Below are 19,401 nucleotides of genomic sequence, written 5' to 3'. Positions count from 1 at the left end.
ACAGTGCTTCTCAATTATTTTCTGTTACGCCCCCCCCTAGCAAGAAGAAAACTATTCGCGCCCCCCCCTCCCCACCGTGACTATCCTAACTTGTCTTGTAAGTCGTAAAATGTTGCACTGTCGCAAACGTGACAGAAGTAACAATGAGAGCGCCACTGCCCTCTGCTGTAGTAAACGCGCAATTACACTTTATTCTAGTACTGCCAAAAAAAAAGCCTGTTCCCCAGGGTCACACGCGCCCCCCCAGGAATAGCTTAGGGGGCGCGCCCCACTATTTGAGAAGCACTGGCCTAGGTGACTGATTCACAATTTGGTTTTGTCTGATATCAGAGATTAAATAAAGAAAACCAACTGGCTGATTGATTTGTTTTAATTGAGAGGAAAAAAAAACAGCAGAGCATTTCACTAGCTGACCAGGAGATGGCGACAGCGTGGCATCTGAAGACCATGGATTGTTTGTTCTGCTATAGCCTAGGTGACTGATTCACAATTTGGTTTTGTCTGATAATAGATATTAAATAAAGAAAACCAACTGGCTAATTGATTTGTTTTAATTGAGAGAAAAAAAAACATCAGCAAAAGCATTTCACTAACTGACCAGGAGATGGCGACAGCGCGGCATCTGAAGACCATGGATCGTTCTGCTATGCCGGTTTAAAAAAAACAAAAAAACGTAATTAGCTAGGGGTCAAAGGTCAAAGTTTACGGTTCAAAGTTCACCCAGGGGTCAAAGGTCGGTTCAAAGTTCACGGGGTCATGTGCACATTTTCGATTTTTAACTAGAGTTGAAAGTTCAGGGTTCAAAGGTCACCCAGGGGTCACCACGGGGTCACCACGGGGTCACCGCGGGTTCAAAGTTCAGGGTTCACTTTTTTTTTTTTTTTTTTTAGGTTAACCTTTATTTAACAACAGGCCAGTTCATTAGGGAAAAATCATGGCCAAAGCTTAACTGAAAGTGAAAAGTGCCACACCCGCCCTCACCCCCACTTTCTGATTGGCTGTTTGATCTGTGACGTCACACGCCGCCATTTTCAAGCGTAACTAAAAAAAGGCCAGTTTATTAGGGAAAAATCATGGCCAAAGCTGAACTGAAAGTGAAAAGTGCCACACCCACCCTCACCCCCACCTCCTGATTGGCTGATTGATCTGTGACGTCACACAGACGCGAGGTGGCACCAGCTTCAACGGTCATTACTGACATCTACTGGTCGAAGTCATATGAACTTTTTAGAACAGCGAACTGCGCAAAGCATCCCTTGATCTTAAGCTCCCAAGAGAGCAAGGAAAAACAAACAAAAAAAACGCTTTTCTGCTTTCGTTTCCGAACAGCGCTCTCTCCTGGTCGGTAATGAGATGCCATCAGTGACAATTTTGTTGAGTTTAATTTGGGAAATTAAAAGCGATTCGTTTAAAAAGGGGGGCATGGGAGTTGAGTGTTTATTATGAATGTGGTCCTCAAGGCATTACTTTATTAATTACATCAAGTAAAATCCATTAAATGTGCAAGTTTGACAAAAGAATACCAAACAGTACAAATAGTACAATTAATTTATTGGCAAAAACAGTCAGACCACCAAAATAACTTAAAAAAAAAAAAGATGAAAATGGAGCAACAGTTATTTTTGCTTTCTCTCAGCAAGCACCAATTTTTTTTTAACAAGAACAAAACAAGTGGTCAAAGATTCCATTTCAATACTTAACAAATATTTAAATAGTATTACTTCCAGTCTCTTCTTTATTGGAGCGGAAATAATCAACAAAACATTTTTGTTCAGTTGCTGTGGGTTTGTACAGTGACCGTTTGTTTACATCTATAATCATGTACATGAAACATTTCTTCAAAGAGGATGGGATAACTATCTCCCAGGGCAAAATGAATGACTGTCTGCAGTGTCGTTTTGCATCACCATATATTTAATACAAAACAATTTTATCTAATAATTCTTGTAGCTTCAAGTTTTACTTCCCAAAAAATAAAATTAAATAATATATCTATATATAAAAGACAGTTTTTCCTTGGTTCTTTTTTCTCTTTTTCTTATAAAATAAGTCTCAAGATATATTGCCACCTGGTCCCCCCCCGCCCTCCCAAAGCAACCTTTGAATGAAAAATAGTGATCATGTTACTGTTGTCTTTGCAAAAAGCTAAATAACCACTTTTGAAATCCTTATGGTCACATGACTAGAAATCAAACCCCGCGGCGTCGCATAGACTTGGCGCTTTTCACATCCAGCTTGTGGGATTGTTCATGTGTGACTAAACGTATGCTTCACTCCAAGCATTATACAAGGGGAGGGGGGGGGGGGGGGAAGGCGCATCGGTGCAGGTTGCCTCCAAACATCTATATCGAACCTTGAAGGTCAGCCAAAACCTCAACACTGTACAGCTTGGGTGTCCTTTTGATATACATAATCATCCAATGTAAAGAGGGGAATTGTAATTGTTTCGACTATATACACAATGTTTTTGTCATTTCATTTGCATTATAAAATACAGTATCAAATCCACCCACTTTGCAACTTTGTACAATACTACAATGAATTAAATTTTGTGGCTGAGAGCAAGTTGTGAGGATGAAAGAGGGAGTTGGATAAGCCCGACAGACATTTTTGCAAAACTCTGCAACATTCAAATAAAAATACACACACAAAAATATAATCTCTTCTCATAGCTCCGAAGCCAGGATGGAAAATATATGTACAGTACACAAATTTAAATTAATCACAACCCAAACTCTAAACCTAAATTGGCCTTGCCAGTTCTTTGGAGGGGGGAGGGTGTAATAGTAAATCTATAAAACCACCCCCAAACATCTTATTTTAAGTGGAACGTACTGATGAAAAAGAGCTGAAATGCAAAATCTGTTGAGGCTTGTTTTATGATCCGCTGACTGAAAAACCAAAGTTCAGAAACAAAATATACTTCTCATCCTTCTGCAAAATGGATACAATCATGACTGGACATTGGAGGAGGAAAACCTTTAGAAAAGGGGGGCAGGTAGGGGAAAGGTACAGCTTGTTAACTCTAATTTTTTGCCACATTTAAAATCTTAAAAATATTCATAAAAAGGCAAAAAATTATCCATCCCCAAAAATATTGTGTAATAGACTATGGAAGAAATATCTTAAACCTGAAATGTTGCCCTTCCACTATTTGTACACAGTTGGCAAAAATAGATAGCTATATATTAACAGCAATAACTTACCATTGTTTTTAATTTATTCATTTATTGACTTCTTGGATTTTCGGCTGCCTATCTCCCATAGGAAGCTTGAGTTCGATTTTATACATCACAAAAATATTTAAATAAAAAAACGGAAAACTCGTAAAATCCTTAGTTGGGACTCCCCTCTCTGGTGGCAGTTTATCATGAAGACACACAAACGTGTGCTACATGTGGTCCAAACTGTTGTGGTTTATGTTTGGTGCCAGTTCCTGGTTGTTGTTGTTGTTGTTGTTATTAGTTGGTGCCAACATGTCTGGCTGCCCCCCTTGGTTGGCATGCATGGCTGCCATGCCACTTAGCTGAGAAATGATGGAGTTCTGGTCCGAGCTGAACTGTCCGGGATCTACGGTACCGCCCGCCGTCGGCTGCTGCTGCTGTGGTTGTTGCTGCTGCTGCGGCGGTTGGGGCGGCGCCATATTGGGGTGATGCTGGCCAATATGGGCGGGGTGGGGCGAGCCGCTCTGGGTCTGCGGGGAAATGCGGTGGGGCGACGGCTGCGGCTGGGACGATGACGACGACTGCATGCGCGGGGACGGGCTCGAGTGAGGGGGCTGCGACTGCGGCCGTGGTGAGGGCTGCGGCGATCTCACCTGATTGCCCAGCGCCCCCGCCGGGCCCAAGCCGGCTTGGCCTTGGAGGTGGGGGTGCGGGGACTGGGCCAGTTGCTGCTGAGGGCTCATGGGGCTGCTGTGCTGGGCCGGGGATCCACCGCCCAGGTGCTGCTGCTGGAGGAGCCTCTGGTGGATGTTCTGGTGAATTAGAGCTTGAGAGGTCTGGGGTAGCACGGGGCCACCTTGCTGTTGCTGCCCCGGTACGGTTTGTCCCGTTGGAAGCTGACCGCTCCCTGGCGCGCCGCCGCCCGGCCCTCCGTCTTGCACTTGAGAACCTCCCATGGAATTTTGCGACTGTTGTTGGTGCATTTGCATTTGGTGCAGCCTTTGTTGGAGAGCGGCAGCCACTTGGGAAGCATTGCTTGGGTAACCTTGCTGCCCCAGAGCGCCCTGTGGGCCTCCTTGCTGCTGCTGCTGCCCCGGACCTCTTACGCCACCCCCTGGTTGGGGTTGGGAAGAAGGGGGCATTCCTGGCTGCCCTTGGCCGGGCTGCATGAAGCTTTGCTGTCCTTGTTGGAACTGTCCGTGGTTCGCCATCTGCTGCTGTCTTCTCAACAACAGTTCTCTGAAATGAGGAGTCATGCTGGACATATTGTTTTGTTGGCCCGTTTGCATGGGCCCTTGCTGCTGTTGCAGGACTGCCATTTGCTGTTGCTGCAAGTTGCCAGGCAACATTGGGCGCTGTTGCTGTTGCAGTTGCTGAAGTTGAGCCATGGTGGGCACACTCCCCCCAGCGCTGCCCCCCTGGGCCATGTTCATTCCCGGCTGGCCCGATTGATTCACGTTCATCTGCTGGCTGTCCATGCTGGCCAACTGGTTAGGCCCGGGTGCTCCTACGCCAGGTAGCCCGCCGGCAGACCCTTGGAACCTCACGCCTCCAGGACCTTGCGGAGGCCCCCCTTGTACCCCGGGTCCACCTTGCGCCCCCTGATATCTGGCCGCTCTCTGCCTGATGAATGCCGCCATGAGCGTGGGGTTGGAACGAAGGATGTTGAGGACTTGCTGCTGCTGGAGGGGCGAACTTGGGGAGCGCAGAGTTCTCAGGAGATCCTGCAGCGCCCCTTGTGGCAGGTTCCCAGGCCCCCCTGCACTCGTCGCCCCTCCTGACATCACCTGCATCAGCCCACGGTTTCCCGGCTGGGCTTGTTGCTGGTTGAGTTGCTGCTGCTGGGCAACCGCTGACTGCTGCTGCGCCGCCATGTGACCCATCATGGCAGACCTTTGCTGCGGGTTCATCCCCGGTCCCGCTGGGCCCCACTGCTGGTTGGCTTGCTGTAGGTGCTGCTGGACTTGAGGGGGCAACTGCGACTGGGGGCCGCCTTGCTGCATCCCAGCCAGCATCCCCTGCTGCTGAGGGTCTAACATAGTCCTGCCTACCATCCCTTGAGCCTGTGGGGGAATTCCCTGAGCTCCCATGTGAGGCATGCCCATCTGGGCCGGGTTGTTTTGGTGGTGAGGATGTTGGGCCATCATCCCTCCCTGTCCTAAACCTCGGATCTGAGCCTGGGCCTGAGCCATCTGCCTCTGGGTCTCTGCTAGCCGTTGGATTTTTAGAGCCGTCTCGACGGCCGCCAAAGGGGGTCCGTGCGGCTGGCCTTGAACGGGCATGGACCCTTGAACCTGGCTGGGTGTTTGTTGCTGCTGAGGTGGGGTGGTGGGGCCCAGTCCAGGTTTGCCCAGTGACTGGTGGAGAGGAGAAGCTCCCGGTGGTCTGGGATTGTACGGCGGCAAAGGGCCAGCATGCTGCTGCAATTGCTGGAGACTGGGGGGCTGCTGTTGCTGGAGCTGAGGCATCCCCATCTGCTGCTGGGGGGAGTTCATCACCCCCCCTCCGCCACCTGCGCCCATTGACTGAAATTGATGGTGTAGATGATGCTGAGGAGGTATGGCGCCGCTTTGCTGGGGAACCTGCTGTTGCTGTGCAGCAGTGACACCCATCGGGCTCACCCCGACTCCCTGCTGTTGAGGAAGCGCCAGCATATTTCCCGGGGTAGGTGTCTGCGGCGTGGTCGGCTGCGTTCCGACAGACGTAGGCGTACCGGGACCGGTCGCTCCGTTGTTGGCTCCCGGAGAGGGCAGGCCGTTGCCCCCCGGAGCCGGTTTGCCCACTCTCTGCATGCTGGCCATTCTCCTCCTCAACATTTGGGCCTGCTGGAGCCTGTGTTGCAGCTGCTGCTGACAGAGCTTTTGCTTGATGTTCAGGCAGAAGGGCACCGGGCACTTGTTCTCCTGACAGTGCTTGGCGTGGTAGCAACACAATGCGATAAGCTGCTTGCAGATGGGGCAGCCGCCGTTGGTTTTTCTCTTGCAGCCTTTAGTGTGTTGTACGACGCGCTTCATCTTCTGGCAGGAAGGCAGAGAGCAGTTGGCATTTCGGCACTGGCAGGCGTGAACCAGCGATTGGATGCAGCGCTGGATGCTGAGGCGACGGGAGTCTCCCGGGCTCTGAGTGGCGGCGCCTGTCTGGTTGCTGCTCTCGTCGTCCAAACCAAGGCCTAACTTCTCCATCTTGTGCTCGTGGCCCTTAGTGTTGTAGCACGTGATGCAAAGGTCATAATCCTGCGAGAAATGACATGACGAGAAATTACTTTCATCATTCCTTGTATTAATCTACCTCATAAAAAGTTAGGAATATTGGCACTACAACCCCAATGAATCATGAGACGTAAATAAAAATCATTTGCTTTTTCCAAGCAAAAAGATGTTTTCAATAAAGAAAAAAGTCCCGCAACACTTGCCTCCTTTCCATAGCTCACCTCGCACACGGTACAGTGAAAACGAGTCTCCACGTGGTGTTTGCACATGTTGCAAGTGTAGACAAAGCGGTCTTGGCTTTGGTTATGCAACTCCACCAACATGCACATGGAGCTCCACATAGAGCGCCTCAACGAGCTGAACTCCAGGTGTTTGTCCCGGGCTAGCGTTAGGAAAGCGTCTCGGCCGTCCATGAGGTCGCAGGCCATCAGAGGATCGGGGTCGACAATGGGAGGCAGCGCGTTGGCCATTGGGCCCGCGATCAGCCGGATCACAAAGAAGACCTACAGTGAAACAAACGTGTAATATTAAAAACGCCCATTGAACAGCATCAATAAAATAATATGTTAACCCAGCCCTCACGTGCAGTGAGCTATTTGCTCGTACCTCTTTGTGTTTTTCCATGGTGGCATAGAGCTTCTGTGAAAGGTCATTGGACACATTGGGCATCCCTGGCTTCTTTTTATTGGCTCGACTCAGGCTGCTCTTATTCTTACTCGTCTTCTTATTGTTCTTCTTCTTGGCATTTTTACTGTCACCTTTACTGTCCTGCGCACAAAAGAAGTGCGGGGTGTCAGTGTCACTGAGCACAACTCGATGTGTTTACAACACTCCTAGACTTACATCAATACTCTCATTAGAAGTGCTGTTCTCCTCCCTCTTCCGCTCTTCCTCTTCCTGCTCCAGCTCTTTAATACTCTCTTCCAGCACATTGGGCCAAAAGTCACCTTCAAAGTATGGCAACTCGTTGGCGCTGGTCAAACGATCCTCTGTCGCCTGCTTGAAGATGTCCTACAAGAGAAGAAAGGTCTTGTGAGTTTTCAGTGAATAATGGAGGTTTGGGAGTGTTCAATGTAGCGAGCTTTAGCAAGCCAAAGAAAAACGACATTTGTGCCTCTCTACCTTGTAGTCGTGCACTATTCGCTCAGCCACAGCTTTGTCCAACATCTTCTTATACCACTCTTGGAGGCGTTTTGGCTTGGGAATCTTCTGATCAGCAGGGTGGCAGTGAAAGATGTAGTCATCCCCTTCACTGGGTGGACACGCCCAGATGTGGCCCGTTGTGTAGCTGGGGAGTAAAGCGAAAAAAATGTGAGCAGACGGAATTTGAAGAGAACCTATGCTTGATTGTCGGAGCGACGTGATTTCTGCAAAGATGAACAAAGACTTACCCCAACTTCTTGGCATACTCCAAGTAGCCAATGAGAATTTCATGGTAAACAGCCGTTCGTAGACTTCGTGGTCGAAAAAAATGCACACTGTCCAGGTAGGAGATGTAAACTCGTCTGGGGGGGAAAAAAAAGTTTGAAGAATTTCATTTGATTAACTTAGCGGCAGCAGTATTTGATTTATGAAGATTTGTTTACTTTAAAAAACTGAAATCATTCACAGTTGCTCCCAATCTTACTTGCAAAATGTGCATACCTCTGATTAGGCTGCGGGCAGTCTGATCCATACTCTTGAACGTGCATTCCGAAAAAGCAGACATCTGCGCCGTCAATGTCTTCAAATGCAAAAAGGGCTTTTGTCCTGTACGGGAAAGACTCCGACATCTCTCCACTATCCACAAATCTGCAAAGACAATCAAGAAAAGCCTACAATTTAAAACCGCGGCTGCAAAAAAAAAAAAAAAAAAAGGAAGTGACTTGGTAACAGTTTGAACACAATGCCTCTTTGTTGTTGACATACCTGGACTTCATGCCAGGTTTAACTTCCACAATTTTGTCCGAGACATGCACCATGCGGATGAAGACCTCCCCAGCTTCTGGGTGGTTCTGACGCTTCAGAAAGTCGTTCACCCTCGTCTCTAGGAAGCAGCCTAACTTTGTCTGAGGCAACCCTGAGGGGAGAAAAAAACAGGTAAGTAATTTTCATAATTCCGCAGAATAACTCAAGAAAAAGAGCGACTTACGTTTAGCAGAATACTTGTTCTCCCTCCTTGTTTTATTAGACTTCTTGAGGCAGCCATCGCATACAAAACTGAGGCATAACAAAAACAAAATGGAGTTTAAGCCAACGACATCATTTTCCTTGTGATGACAAGAAGAAGAAAAAAAAACACAGTCCCCTTACCCCGATGGCCAGATTGTTTCATTGTGCAAGACACAAATCTGGTGCATCTTGCGTCCACAGTCCAAACATTCAACAAGCCTTAAAATCAAGAAGGCGTAAGACACACATTACATGCGATTTGGTCAATTTTGATGCCTGTGAGTGAGCGGTTTGACTTACAATTCAGGGTCCAGTGTGTCATTCTTCTTCTTCTCAAACTGATCTTTGTTAATAGAGCTGAAAGAAATTGAAGTCAAGTGAGCACGAGAACACTTCAGTAGCAAAATGAAAACCAAACAAAGTGCCCTGCGAGGTTTGATTTTTTTACTCGCAACATAAAACAAAATTAATAAATAAAAGTAACATCCGTTAACCCAAAAAACTAATGGTGTAATTTGTAGCAGATGAAATACAGTTGAACAGTTTGGCTTGTTCATTTGAAGGTCATTTGCACTGAGGTTAGCAGCACTTTGAAAATAAATGTATCCTACTCATATTTGTTAATGAATAGAACAATACTTACGTCTGCGGCTGAGTGGGGTCATCGCCCAGGGACACGGTCTCTCCCTGGATCTCGTTGAAACACTTCTCACAGAAGTGGTACCTGTCAGCGATAAGCCCAAATTTTGGTGAACTACACCATTTTCCCCAACAGCACAGTCAATGACCGACAGCGCATGGGAGGGCAGTCCCCAGGTGGAACATGGGCAAGGCAGCAAGCAGAAGTGGCAGCACAGGACAGGAGGAAGTCGTCAGCGCAAAAGCCCGTCATATGTTTGGTACATTGGGGTTGGGGGAGGGGGTCATTGAGCAGGACAAAAAAAAAAATCACAACCATTGGAAGGGGAGGAGAGACAAGTCACATGGGGCCAGGAACATGACAAGACAAACATGGATGACAACACAAGAGCAGAGAGCCGAGGCAAAGCAAAGATTAGCTATTTAGACACAAAATAGGATGAGCATAAAAAAAAAAAAATCAACAGCTAAGTGCAAAGGGGGGGGGGAGCACAAACAATAAGTGCCTTAACAGGGGAAGCAAACTGCAGCACAAGATATTATGCACACACATGAACAAATAAACACAAATGATTGCTTAATCGCAGAGTCATTGAAATTCTTAATTTTAATGGTGGTGTGATGAAAGTATGGAAACTAGGCAAAAAATGTTGAGTTTGAGAAGACGTAAATGAACTTCTCATTTCTACAATATTGTCATTTATCAAAACGATACTAGAAGATTGATTTATAGAAGGCCCATGTATAAGCTCCCTCGATCGGAAATTCCTTCCTCTGTACCTGTTCTGATAGCTGAAGTAAGCAGCGTCTCGGGGAATAGTGCACAGCTGCTTTCCATAGCAGCACAGTGTCTGAGGGGAGAACTCCAGCTGATGGGCACAAGCACAGAAATTGGTTGTGGCAATATATTATTATTAAACAAAAAAAAACAACAACATCATTTTGGAACTTATGATAAAAAATGACTTGCTACTGCTTATTTATTTCTTCCCAGATCTCACCTTTCTTCCACAACAGTAGCCAAGTCTCTGCATGACTGGGTCAATCTCCTGTTCGAAGACTTCCGCCAGTTTGGAGCAGCACTTGTAGACTCGAGATGTTTTGCGATTGTACAGCCAAGCGTTGTTGAACATCAACCAGATGTCATCCACATACTGCCAGGGATCTTGATATTGACCTAGAAGCAAAACACTTGGCGTCATAAGAGAAGACCTACAGTAACATGCAAATGACCCCAAACCAGTAGATGTTTCTGCAAGATAAAAAAAAAAAAAAAATCTTTAAGAACAAATCCTGACCTGTATCGAGCTTCCGCTTGATAGTGGACAAATCCATAGGGTTCTTCACAATGTCAAAGTAGTCCTGTAAAAAACATCCTGATTATGTAATATATCCCATAAAAGTGGATCAAATCAAAACATTGTTGACCAAAATGAAAAGCCACAGAGGAAGTGTCTATAATTTGCCTACGTACAGGTATGCACAGCAGCTGTGGATCAACAGGCATCCTGAAGGGCAGCGACTCCGGTTCCTGCCTGTAGAGGGACTCCAGTGTTGGCATTAGGGCCTGGCGAAGCTCTTCTGGCTTGAAAACTTGAACAATGGAAACACATTTTGGTTATGATACAAAACAAGTCATCAGAGTAGATTTAAGATCAACTTGTTCGTACTCTTCTTTTTTGCTGGTGCTTGTGATACAGCTGAGTCGGATGATTGTTCTTCGTCTTTTAACTCCTTTTTCACCTCGGGTTTCTTGTCCTCACTTTTGACCAGCGACGTTGGAGGGGCGGCTGATGTATCCATTGGTACTACCTTGCCTCCTTCTCCAGAACACTCCTTCTTCACCTCAATTTTCACAGGACTTTCCTCCATTGCGACGTTGCCGAGCTTACCCCCCTTGGAGCCGGCGCCAGAGTCGCTGTCTTCCGCATCATCTTGTAGCTTGACTTCGGACTTATGGTCGAGGGTGGCGCCCGTGGAGTCCGACTGTACGTGCTGAGAGGAATTATCCAGGCTGTTGACCGAGGCTGGAGTCAAAGCCTGGCTGTCTGCTTGAAACGAACCTTTTTGGGACAACTGCAGAGAGAGAGACAGAGAGAGACAGAGAGAGAGACAGAGAGAGACAGAGAGAGAGACAGAGAGAGACAGAGAGAAAGACAGAGAGAGACAGAGAGAAACACACAGAGAGACAGAGAGAAACACACAGAGAGACAGAGAGAAAGACAGAGAGAGACAAAGAGAAAGACAGAGAGAGAGAGAAAGACAGAGAGAGAGAGAAAGACAGAGAGAGAGAGAAAGACAGAGAGAGAGAGAAAGACAGAGAGAGAGAGAAAGACAGAGAGAGAGAGAAAGACAGAGAGAGAGACAGAGAGAGAGAGAGACAGAGAGAGAGAGAGACAGAGCGAGAGAGAGACAGAGCGAGAGAGAGACAGAGCGAGAGAGACAGAGAGCGAGAGAAAAAAGAAATAACCTCAGTTAAAGTGAGGGGAAATAAATGCAATAATTTAATGTTCTACTGATAAAAAGAACACAGTCAAGGACTGTTGCTCTTTACAAGTAGCAATTCTCAGAGACACATTTTGAGGACAATACAAAATTCCAGTTTTTGTTACATAACACAAAAAGGCAACGACTAGAAGATTAGAACGGTGCAGCGAAACATGGAAAGACTGTATCTATCAAATGTGTTTATTTTAGGGCTTTAGTGCAAATAGTTAAACAACACTGACCGGAGTGCGTGGCAGCTGAGCCCCATGTGGTGTTGAGCCCGAGCCAAGTCCGGGGTGGGATGGTGTAGTGGAGCCAGCCCCAATGTGCGGCTGCTGGAGGGGCTTGTTGGAGCCAGGACCCTGGCCCAGCTGGGTCTGCTGGGGGGCTTGCAGTGATGCCAACTGCGGCGCGTTAGGGGTGTGAGGCTGAGGGGTTTGGGAGCCGGCGAGTCTGGGGGGGGTTTGGTGAGGCGTGGGCGAGCGACTGTGAGCCGGAGAGGGCGAGCTGCCGCGCATGGCTCCTAAATGGGGGATGGAGTTGGCTTGCTGGTTTGCATTCGGAGTCATGGAGGAGGTAGGGGCTCCAACGGTGGAGTTGGGGCCTCCACCACCAACACTCTGAGGACCCATGGGTCCCACCGCAGAGATTCCGCTTACAGAACCTGGTTGCGCTAATGGACTACCAACTGGGAGAGAGGGAGGAGTGCCCATCTGCGTCTGAGAAGAGGACAAATACAATAAAGGGTCATGAAAACATCACTATCATTTGTTGATATGGCAAAAATATTTCTCCGTAAATTCAAATTAAGCAAAAAGAAAAAAAAAACATGATACAGCGCAGAGCCATAATGAATATGAGAAGCAAGCAAGTATTGTGTTCTGAACATAGCTTTTATGACCGTACCTGTGCCATGCCTCCCTGGAGTCCAGACTGTCCCATCCCAGGAGGAGCCGTTCCGACCACAGGCCCTGCGGCAGGAAACTGCCCCTGGGACAGATACTGGTTCTGGAGCTGGTTGACATTAGGCTGACCCATCCTCGGTCCCACCATTCCCATCTAGGTGTAAACATAGAAATCATTGAGGATTTTGAATTATAATGTGTCCATCTAATAGATGATTAAACAGCAGTCGTCTGCCACTGTGGTCCTAATCAAAACAACAATCGGAAGAGAATCATCCAGTAATAAATCTGTAGACACAAGTCAACTTTACTTTGCACTGACCTGATTGCCAGATGTTCCCAAGGGGAGAGGAGGAGTGGACCTCTGGCGCATAGACTGCATCCCCATCTGATTGAATTGATTCATGCCTGGCAAAACACGTCAACTGTTAGCACAACACTTAGCGCTTCAATCGCTTTGGAAATAATGTGTGCTGGTCCCCGGTGATTTTATACCTGGGCTTTGCATCCTGTTGACCATCTGATTGGGTCCGGTGGGTCGTACCATAGATGGGTCAGGGAGGGGACCATCTGGGAAAAACAGAAGTATGCTTATGTACGTGCCGAAGAGGGTCCAGCAACCCCCTCTTACAAGCTATTTCTTAAGAAACTATTCTTAAGTTGTTTTTTTCCTTTAGTAAGATTGTCAGGTAACAAATGTGGCATACCATCCCCAAACTCACTTGGAGGCAGTCCAGTAGGAGACTGACCCATACCAGCAGGGCCAAGACCCAGACCCTGCTTTTGGAGACGGGTCCTCCTCTTCTCCTCCAGCTCTTTCTGGATTTTGTAGATCTTCTCAGCTAGCAAGTGATAGTACTCAGCCTGCCCCAAAAGAAGTCAAAGAAAGCAAAATTCAAATAAATACCAATACGCATCATCAACTGCTGTGGTAACTTACTCTATTGTTTGCCGACTCGTACATGTCCCCTTCAACCTTTCTGGCGTAAGCCACCAAGTTCTCCATCCGGCGGTCTTTTAAAGCTGCGGGGTCCGGAGTTGGAAAGATGGCCTGAACACTGCGGGTGAAAAAAATTAATAAAAAAATACGATTAACAAAGGGTCAGATCATTCGTCAGTATCCTATAGACAAAATGAGAATGAGTGGGGGGGGGGGGGGTTGTCGGTACTTACAGCTTGTGTACCAAGTGGTTTCGCAGGTCCTGCGTGATGTCCTCGTGCCAACTTTTTCTCATTCCTGTCGTAGAAGGAGGGCCTGCTGCAGGCATGGAGCCGACGACCCCACTGGCATCATTCATCAAACTGAAGAACAGAAAAGGAGGGCGTCTTTCAAATCTTAGCTAACGTTCAAAACTATGTTGAGAAATAGGGACTAGTTTAGTTTGAAGTGATTCAGGAGGATTCTTCCTGCGTACCCCTGGCTATTCACATTGAGATGCATCATAGTGTCTTGCAGTAAGTTGGCTTGCTGATTCTGAGAAGGACCACCCACGCCTCCATTAACTCCCATAGGATTCGCTCCTAGACATGAAGAGAACACAATCACTTTACACATCTGCATCACTCATTAACAATCAAACTGCATTTAACTTCACTGCTGTAAATTGAAAAGTCTTCATACAGCCAACTTACCCATCGGGTTCATGGGCCTCATACCAGCCTGGCCTTGAAGGGCCTGGTTGACCATGTTAGACTGAGAATGCTGACCCTGGATCTGGTTTCCCTGGTAGGTAAGACCCAGGGCTGCGTAGGCTCTTTCTATCGAACTAGGGTCAATCTGGCTCGGCGGATTTAGGTTTGGAGCACTTGGTTGGCTACCGGGGACTGACCCGAGAGAACTGCTCAGACCTGCGGCAGCTGCGCCCAGAAGAGCTGTGAGGGCATATGAAAATTGAGGACTATTAGATACACTTGAGCATAAAATTCGCAATGACAAATTGATAAATAGAAATACGAAGGAGCTCATATCTTCCAATGATGGGACAAATAATGGGGGGGAAAAAAAAACTTTTGGTCGGATACAGACACTCACACTGCGGGTTCCTCTTGTCCCCAGCATTCTTCAGTGGGAGGCAGACAGGACAGTCCTGTCGAGTGCAGTTCTTCCAGTGGGAGATGATTTGCCTTGACGATGCACAGTGAGCGACTGAGGAAGAAAAGGGATGAAAATAAACTTTGTTGCTGTGGCTTTGCTGTTTGTCTTCCCAGCCATGAAAAAGAAATCAAATTGTACAGAAACAGACACATTATTTTCAATTGTACACTGACGGTTGTTCAACAAACGACTGAAATAATCCTTTTTAATTGTTGTTTGACGAGTTCATTAAAATACATGGTGGTAAAGAACTGATAGCGAATGACTAGGAAAAGTAATTCATGTTGAATTAATGAGTGGTGCTTCGTCAACTGACCCTGACAATTCTTGCCGGCTTGGCAATGAGTCATGTGATTGAGGACGTTCTTCATGGTGCGGCAATGGGGCAGGTTGCACTGTCGGACCTCGCCGTTGGCCTGCTCGCGCCGCTGACATTTGTGGGCGTGGAGCAGGAGAACGAGCTGCTGCTGGATCAGTTTACGCTTCTCGGGATCAGCGGTGGGTGGTGCCCCGGCCGCGGCGGAGGCCGCCGAAACCTGGGTGCCGGGACCCACCAGTCCTCCCTGAGCACCGGGAACCATGCCAGGTGCCCCTCCCACAGATGTAACCGAGGGCCCGCTAACACCTGACTGGGACTGCTGTGAGCCCTGCAAGAGAGAAATAAAAGGGCGTGAGCAAGGTGCACAGGATAAGTACACAAAGACATAAAAGGTGATGAACAGTTAAATGAAGAGATAAAGAAAAAAAAAGGAGGAGGAGGCGGAGAATGAGAAAGACAAGGCCAGATAGAAGATTAAAGTGAACGGTCACCGTTGAGTCACATTTAGAATACAACAGCCAGATAGCTGAATAATAAAGTGTCAAGGTTACATGGAAGCGAAACATTTGAACTACAGTACAAAGCAGTATTTCTTACCATAGTGGCCATTCCTTGACTCTTCTTGTCCATGTTGAACTGAGCCAGGCTGTTAGCCATTGGGCCTTTATTGGGATGTTGAGGGCCCATTCCCGCTCCACCGAGGCCTTGATTCCCCTGCCCGGCATAAGGACCACCAAAGGAGACCCCTTGGTTGCTCATCATCGCCATCTAGACCGACACATGGCAAAACATTTAAGCGCAAGGACGATGACAAACCTCCTGCCAGCCGTTGTGCACTGTTAAAAACTAAGCCTGAGACTGCAATCTTGGCCAAAAGTCAAAAGAGTGTTAAATGATCTATTCATAAAACCACAAATGCAAGAAATTAATTACAATGTCTCCCACTGGGCATCTACCAACCAATCATCGCAAATGGTTCTGTTAACTGACTTCTATATAACATCTACCTGATGAGAAGGGGGAATGAAAGTGTGACCAACATAGTTGAAATATGCCCTCAGGCTCACTATGTAATTTCTAACGACCATAACGATTCGGACATGCCACAAGTGTTAACAGCCTACCTGGAATTAAATGACTGGATCTTTTGCGGTTAACAGCGATTCACATTCTCTCACTAGACCGAAAGCATAGATAGATCTATTTATCAGCAGCTCCCATTTCTATGATTTTGCCCTAGTTCCATTCGTCACCAGCTTCAGAAGCTCCTTTTGCAATTTATATTTATGACTCTTCTCAAATTTGAATCCGATCCAAAACCAAGAACATGGGTACGCAAACGCTCCTGATTTTACTTGGGCTATTTTCCTATTATGTTTTCACATATACAAAATAACCTGGGATAGTAGAGGGGGGGAAAAAAACAAATGACATTTATAGATGGTCTGGGACAAGATATTGCTGTCGATGAAATGACAACCAAGCAAACCTCGCAACCTCTACCACGTATTCATAACATCCAATGCATGCGACTGTACCAGTTATTTGTCAAACACATGAGCAGAAGAAATTCTTGTAATTTCGAACAGGACACACACACACACACACAACATGCACTTTTAAAATTCATACCATTATGATTGTTTAGAAGAGTTCTCACCTTGTTCAAAGCGCCAGGTTGTTGTCCTCTGATGCCTGGCTGGCCACTGGCTCCCTGTTGCTGTAACGTTTCAGCCAACAGGTTGCTGTTGCTGCCCATCCCTTGATTCCCAAAGCCCATCCTGGGAGAACCATTCATCATGTGGTTGCCCATCATGCCCGCTTGCGTCTGTCCGTTATTTCCCTTCTGCTGTGCCGCAATCATGGCCCTGTTCATGCCACCCATCATTCCAGCCACGGCATTCTGCTGCATCATGTTTGCCTGCTGCTGGGGGGAGAGGTGTTGCTGTCCTGGCCCCATTATCTGCTGAGGTACCTGGCCAGGGCATGCCTTCATGTTTGCCATGTGTTGTCCAATGGCGCTAGGGCCTCCCGTGCTCCCCAAGGCCCCTTGGTGCCCCTGCGGGGCGGATGTGGGCGCCCCTGAACGCAACAGCTCCGACAGCTGTTTATGCTTGGCCACCGCATCCTGACCTCCGCCGATGCCACCGGCGCCTCCTCCCGGACCGAGCCCGAATCCCATCCCTCCTCCTGGGCCCCCACTGCCTCCTCCGGGACCGAGACCTCCGGGGCCTCCCCCCTGGGTGGTGTGCAACTGGTTGAGATCACCCCCATTGACAAGGCCCGGATCATTAGTGCTGATGAGCTCGTCTGGAAGGTCGTGCTCCAAGTCAAATAGTGAGCCAAAATCTGAAACGGATGACAAAGTTTGGATAAGTCATAGGATTGTAAGCATAATAACACTTTTTTTTTTTATGTGACAGTGAACATACAATGAACACACTTGAGGCTAGTTTGTATGTGCAAACACACACCCCTCTTGTAAATGTGCGCAAAACGGCATCATAGCTAATAGAAACAAAGTCGGTAATTATTGTTTTGCGTTTCACAGCAAAATGAACAGGCAAAAAAAAAAAGACATTTATGTTGACCAAAATACATGACTGAATTGCTTCTTAATAATAGTTAATACTACAATGTGAGCACGCATTCGGATTTTCTTACTACAGCTGATCTACTTTACTTTTTCAGCTTTGTAGATATTAACATAAATCAATCAGAGGTATTTTTTGCACTGCATAGTTCGTATAAGTTGACTTCCTACATTCCTTACTTTGCTGCTTGTCTACATGGACCATAACTACCTTACTGCCATTTGCATTGCATAATTTTGTGTTCTTTGGTGTTGCTTTTGCTTTATATTTGCTTTATATTTTCTTGTTCAAAAACCAACTTGAGGCGGTTTCTGCTATTTCAATGACGATAAAAAGTCTATTCTGTTAAAGAGTCGCACAAATCGACATGTCCGATGGTTACGCTTCCATTTCATTTTCCAAAAAACAAACTTTGAAGTCATTTTGATGGTGCGAGAACTATATCAAAGCAACTTAACACACAAGGGAAAAAAATGCACAACACTTTGAAAGACTGCCCTAACATAGGACAAGTCATTTTAGTACTTTGAATGTACAACACAAAGTATATTAATTGTGTGTAATGGCAAAAAGTTGACACTGAAAACTGATTGCAGGTGTTTCACATAATACACCTATTCAGAAAATAAAGTGAAACGAAAACGACAAGGTTTAGATAAGACTGACTTTCATGCACGTTGAAGTGTCTCCGTGCCAAACTTGATTCTGATGCTTTGGACATGGCGCTGTCCATACTCCATGCTACACAGTTTGACGATGAGGCCACTACCAGCTATGGCAATTAAAGCTTAAGCACCAGTTTAAAAGAATAGCTCAAGTTCGACCCTGCCTTAATGAACCCCTTTAACTGTTGCTAACTATCAAGGGAAACTCGGGTTTTTGATTTGTTTGAAACGCTTGCAAAATATGACTTCAGTAAGACAAGGCCGGAAGCTATTGGTTTGTTGTCAGTGTAATGTAGTGTCCCATCGTGACCACTTGAGCTTGGTTTTAATTTGTACCGAAGCCCGGTTATAAAGGCAATTAAACACGGGAGTCTTCGGTTGGGTAGCTTAGCAAACGGCTAACGGTGGCTAGCCCCGGCTGTAATGGTTGGAAGCATGCGAGCTAGCTGAGAGGGCTCGTCCATGGCTCCTCCGCAAGGCTAACGTTAGCCAGCTACGACAAAAACACAAGCGGAATCCCTCGTCTTCGCCTGCTTCCAGGCGCACAAAAACAGGCGAAATGACCATGTTGACAAATAAAACAGTCCCGGGTGATATATTGAAGCCATACGTACCGTTTCCATCGCTGGCAGAGGCGGAAAGTGCCGGAGAGGAGAGTTTAGGCCTCTTGGCTGAAGGCGGGCCAGAGTCCAGAACGTTCTCGGCCATATTTTTTCGAAATAAAAATATATAAAGTATCGACAATTGCGGACGATTTCACACCGTCAGAAGCTCATTCCTTTCCGTTTCCAATATTGCGACTTTTCCCCCTCCTTTAGGGGGATGAAGAGGGGGAAAGTCCCGTGTACAAATTACTCCTCTTTCCCTGGGTTCGCCTCTCGATTTCAGCCTCGGCGTATAATCAGCCCCCCTCCTCCTCCCTCCCTCGTCGGATTTTTTGTTCTTTATAAATTTCTGCCAGCGGAGTAGGAGGAGGGGGTCGGTGAAAGTAAAGAGGGGAAAACGCACGTAGCGGCTTCCCCCCTAAACTTGGACAGCTTCCTCGGATGTAAATAAACTGTTCCTGGGTCTCACGTCCATGGCTGCATCCGTCATTTCAGCCTCCTTTCCAGCGGAGTCTGACTGGAGATAATGTCGGGTAGAGACGGCTCGTTTGCCTGCCAAGTGCTGGTG

At 47.0% G+C, this 19,401-nt stretch overlaps 1 protein-coding gene across 8 annotated transcripts; it reads right to left on the bottom strand.

Annotated features, from left to right (window-relative positions):
* Window positions 1-1,534: 1,534 nt before the first annotated feature.
* Window positions 1,535-19,401, bottom strand: ep300a (E1A binding protein p300 a). Of its 8 annotated transcripts, none has more exons than XM_061263906.1 (31): window positions 18,843-19,401; window positions 16,630-17,318; window positions 15,567-15,737; window positions 14,967-15,297; window positions 14,582-14,701; window positions 14,188-14,427; window positions 13,971-14,076; window positions 13,729-13,857; window positions 13,496-13,613; window positions 13,263-13,419; window positions 13,051-13,125; window positions 12,878-12,963; window positions 12,557-12,709; window positions 11,893-12,369; window positions 10,834-11,239; window positions 10,638-10,756; window positions 10,462-10,525; window positions 10,165-10,340; window positions 9,944-10,032; window positions 9,168-9,248; window positions 8,825-8,881; window positions 8,666-8,743; window positions 8,505-8,572; window positions 8,282-8,432; window positions 8,018-8,164; window positions 7,765-7,878; window positions 7,496-7,661; window positions 7,217-7,384; window positions 6,980-7,141; window positions 6,577-6,876; window positions 1,535-6,397 (listed from the first exon to the last, which is right to left on the bottom strand). In XM_061263906.1, exons 1-31 carry the CDS (start codon window positions 18,934-18,936, stop codon window positions 3,392-3,394), a joined length of 8,298 nt encoding a protein of 2,765 aa, XP_061119890.1. In that variant the 5' UTR covers window positions 18,937-19,401; the 3' UTR covers window positions 1,535-3,391. The 8 variants fall into 8 exon arrangements, with proteins under 8 accessions (XP_061119890.1, XP_061119893.1, XP_061119892.1 ...); XM_061263909.1 differs by having other exon boundaries at window positions 13,278-13,419; XM_061263908.1 differs by having other exon boundaries at window positions 14,588-14,701.

This window comes from Syngnathus typhle, linkage group LG18 (assembly GCF_033458585.1).
Source record: "Syngnathus typhle isolate RoL2023-S1 ecotype Sweden linkage group LG18, RoL_Styp_1.0, whole genome shotgun sequence".
Lineage (NCBI taxonomy): Eukaryota > Metazoa > Chordata > Actinopteri > Syngnathiformes > Syngnathidae > Syngnathus > Syngnathus typhle.
This window is presented reverse-complemented; position numbering and strand designations above follow the sequence as displayed.

Excerpts from the sequence above, each read along its gene's own strand:
- ep300a (XM_061263906.1), bottom strand. The coding sequence starts at position 18,936 with ATGGCCGAGAACGTTCTGGACTCTGGCCCGCCTTCAGCCAAGAGGCCT. Across the intron at positions 12,370-12,556 it reads TCCAGGGAGGCATGGCACAG|ACGCAGATGGGCACTCCTCC; the intron begins GTACGGTCATAA and ends TCCTCTTCTCAG. Across the intron at positions 8,433-8,504 it reads GAACAAGTATTCTGCTAAAC|GGTTGCCTCAGACAAAGTTA; the intron begins GTAAGTCGCTCT and ends TTCTCCCCTCAG.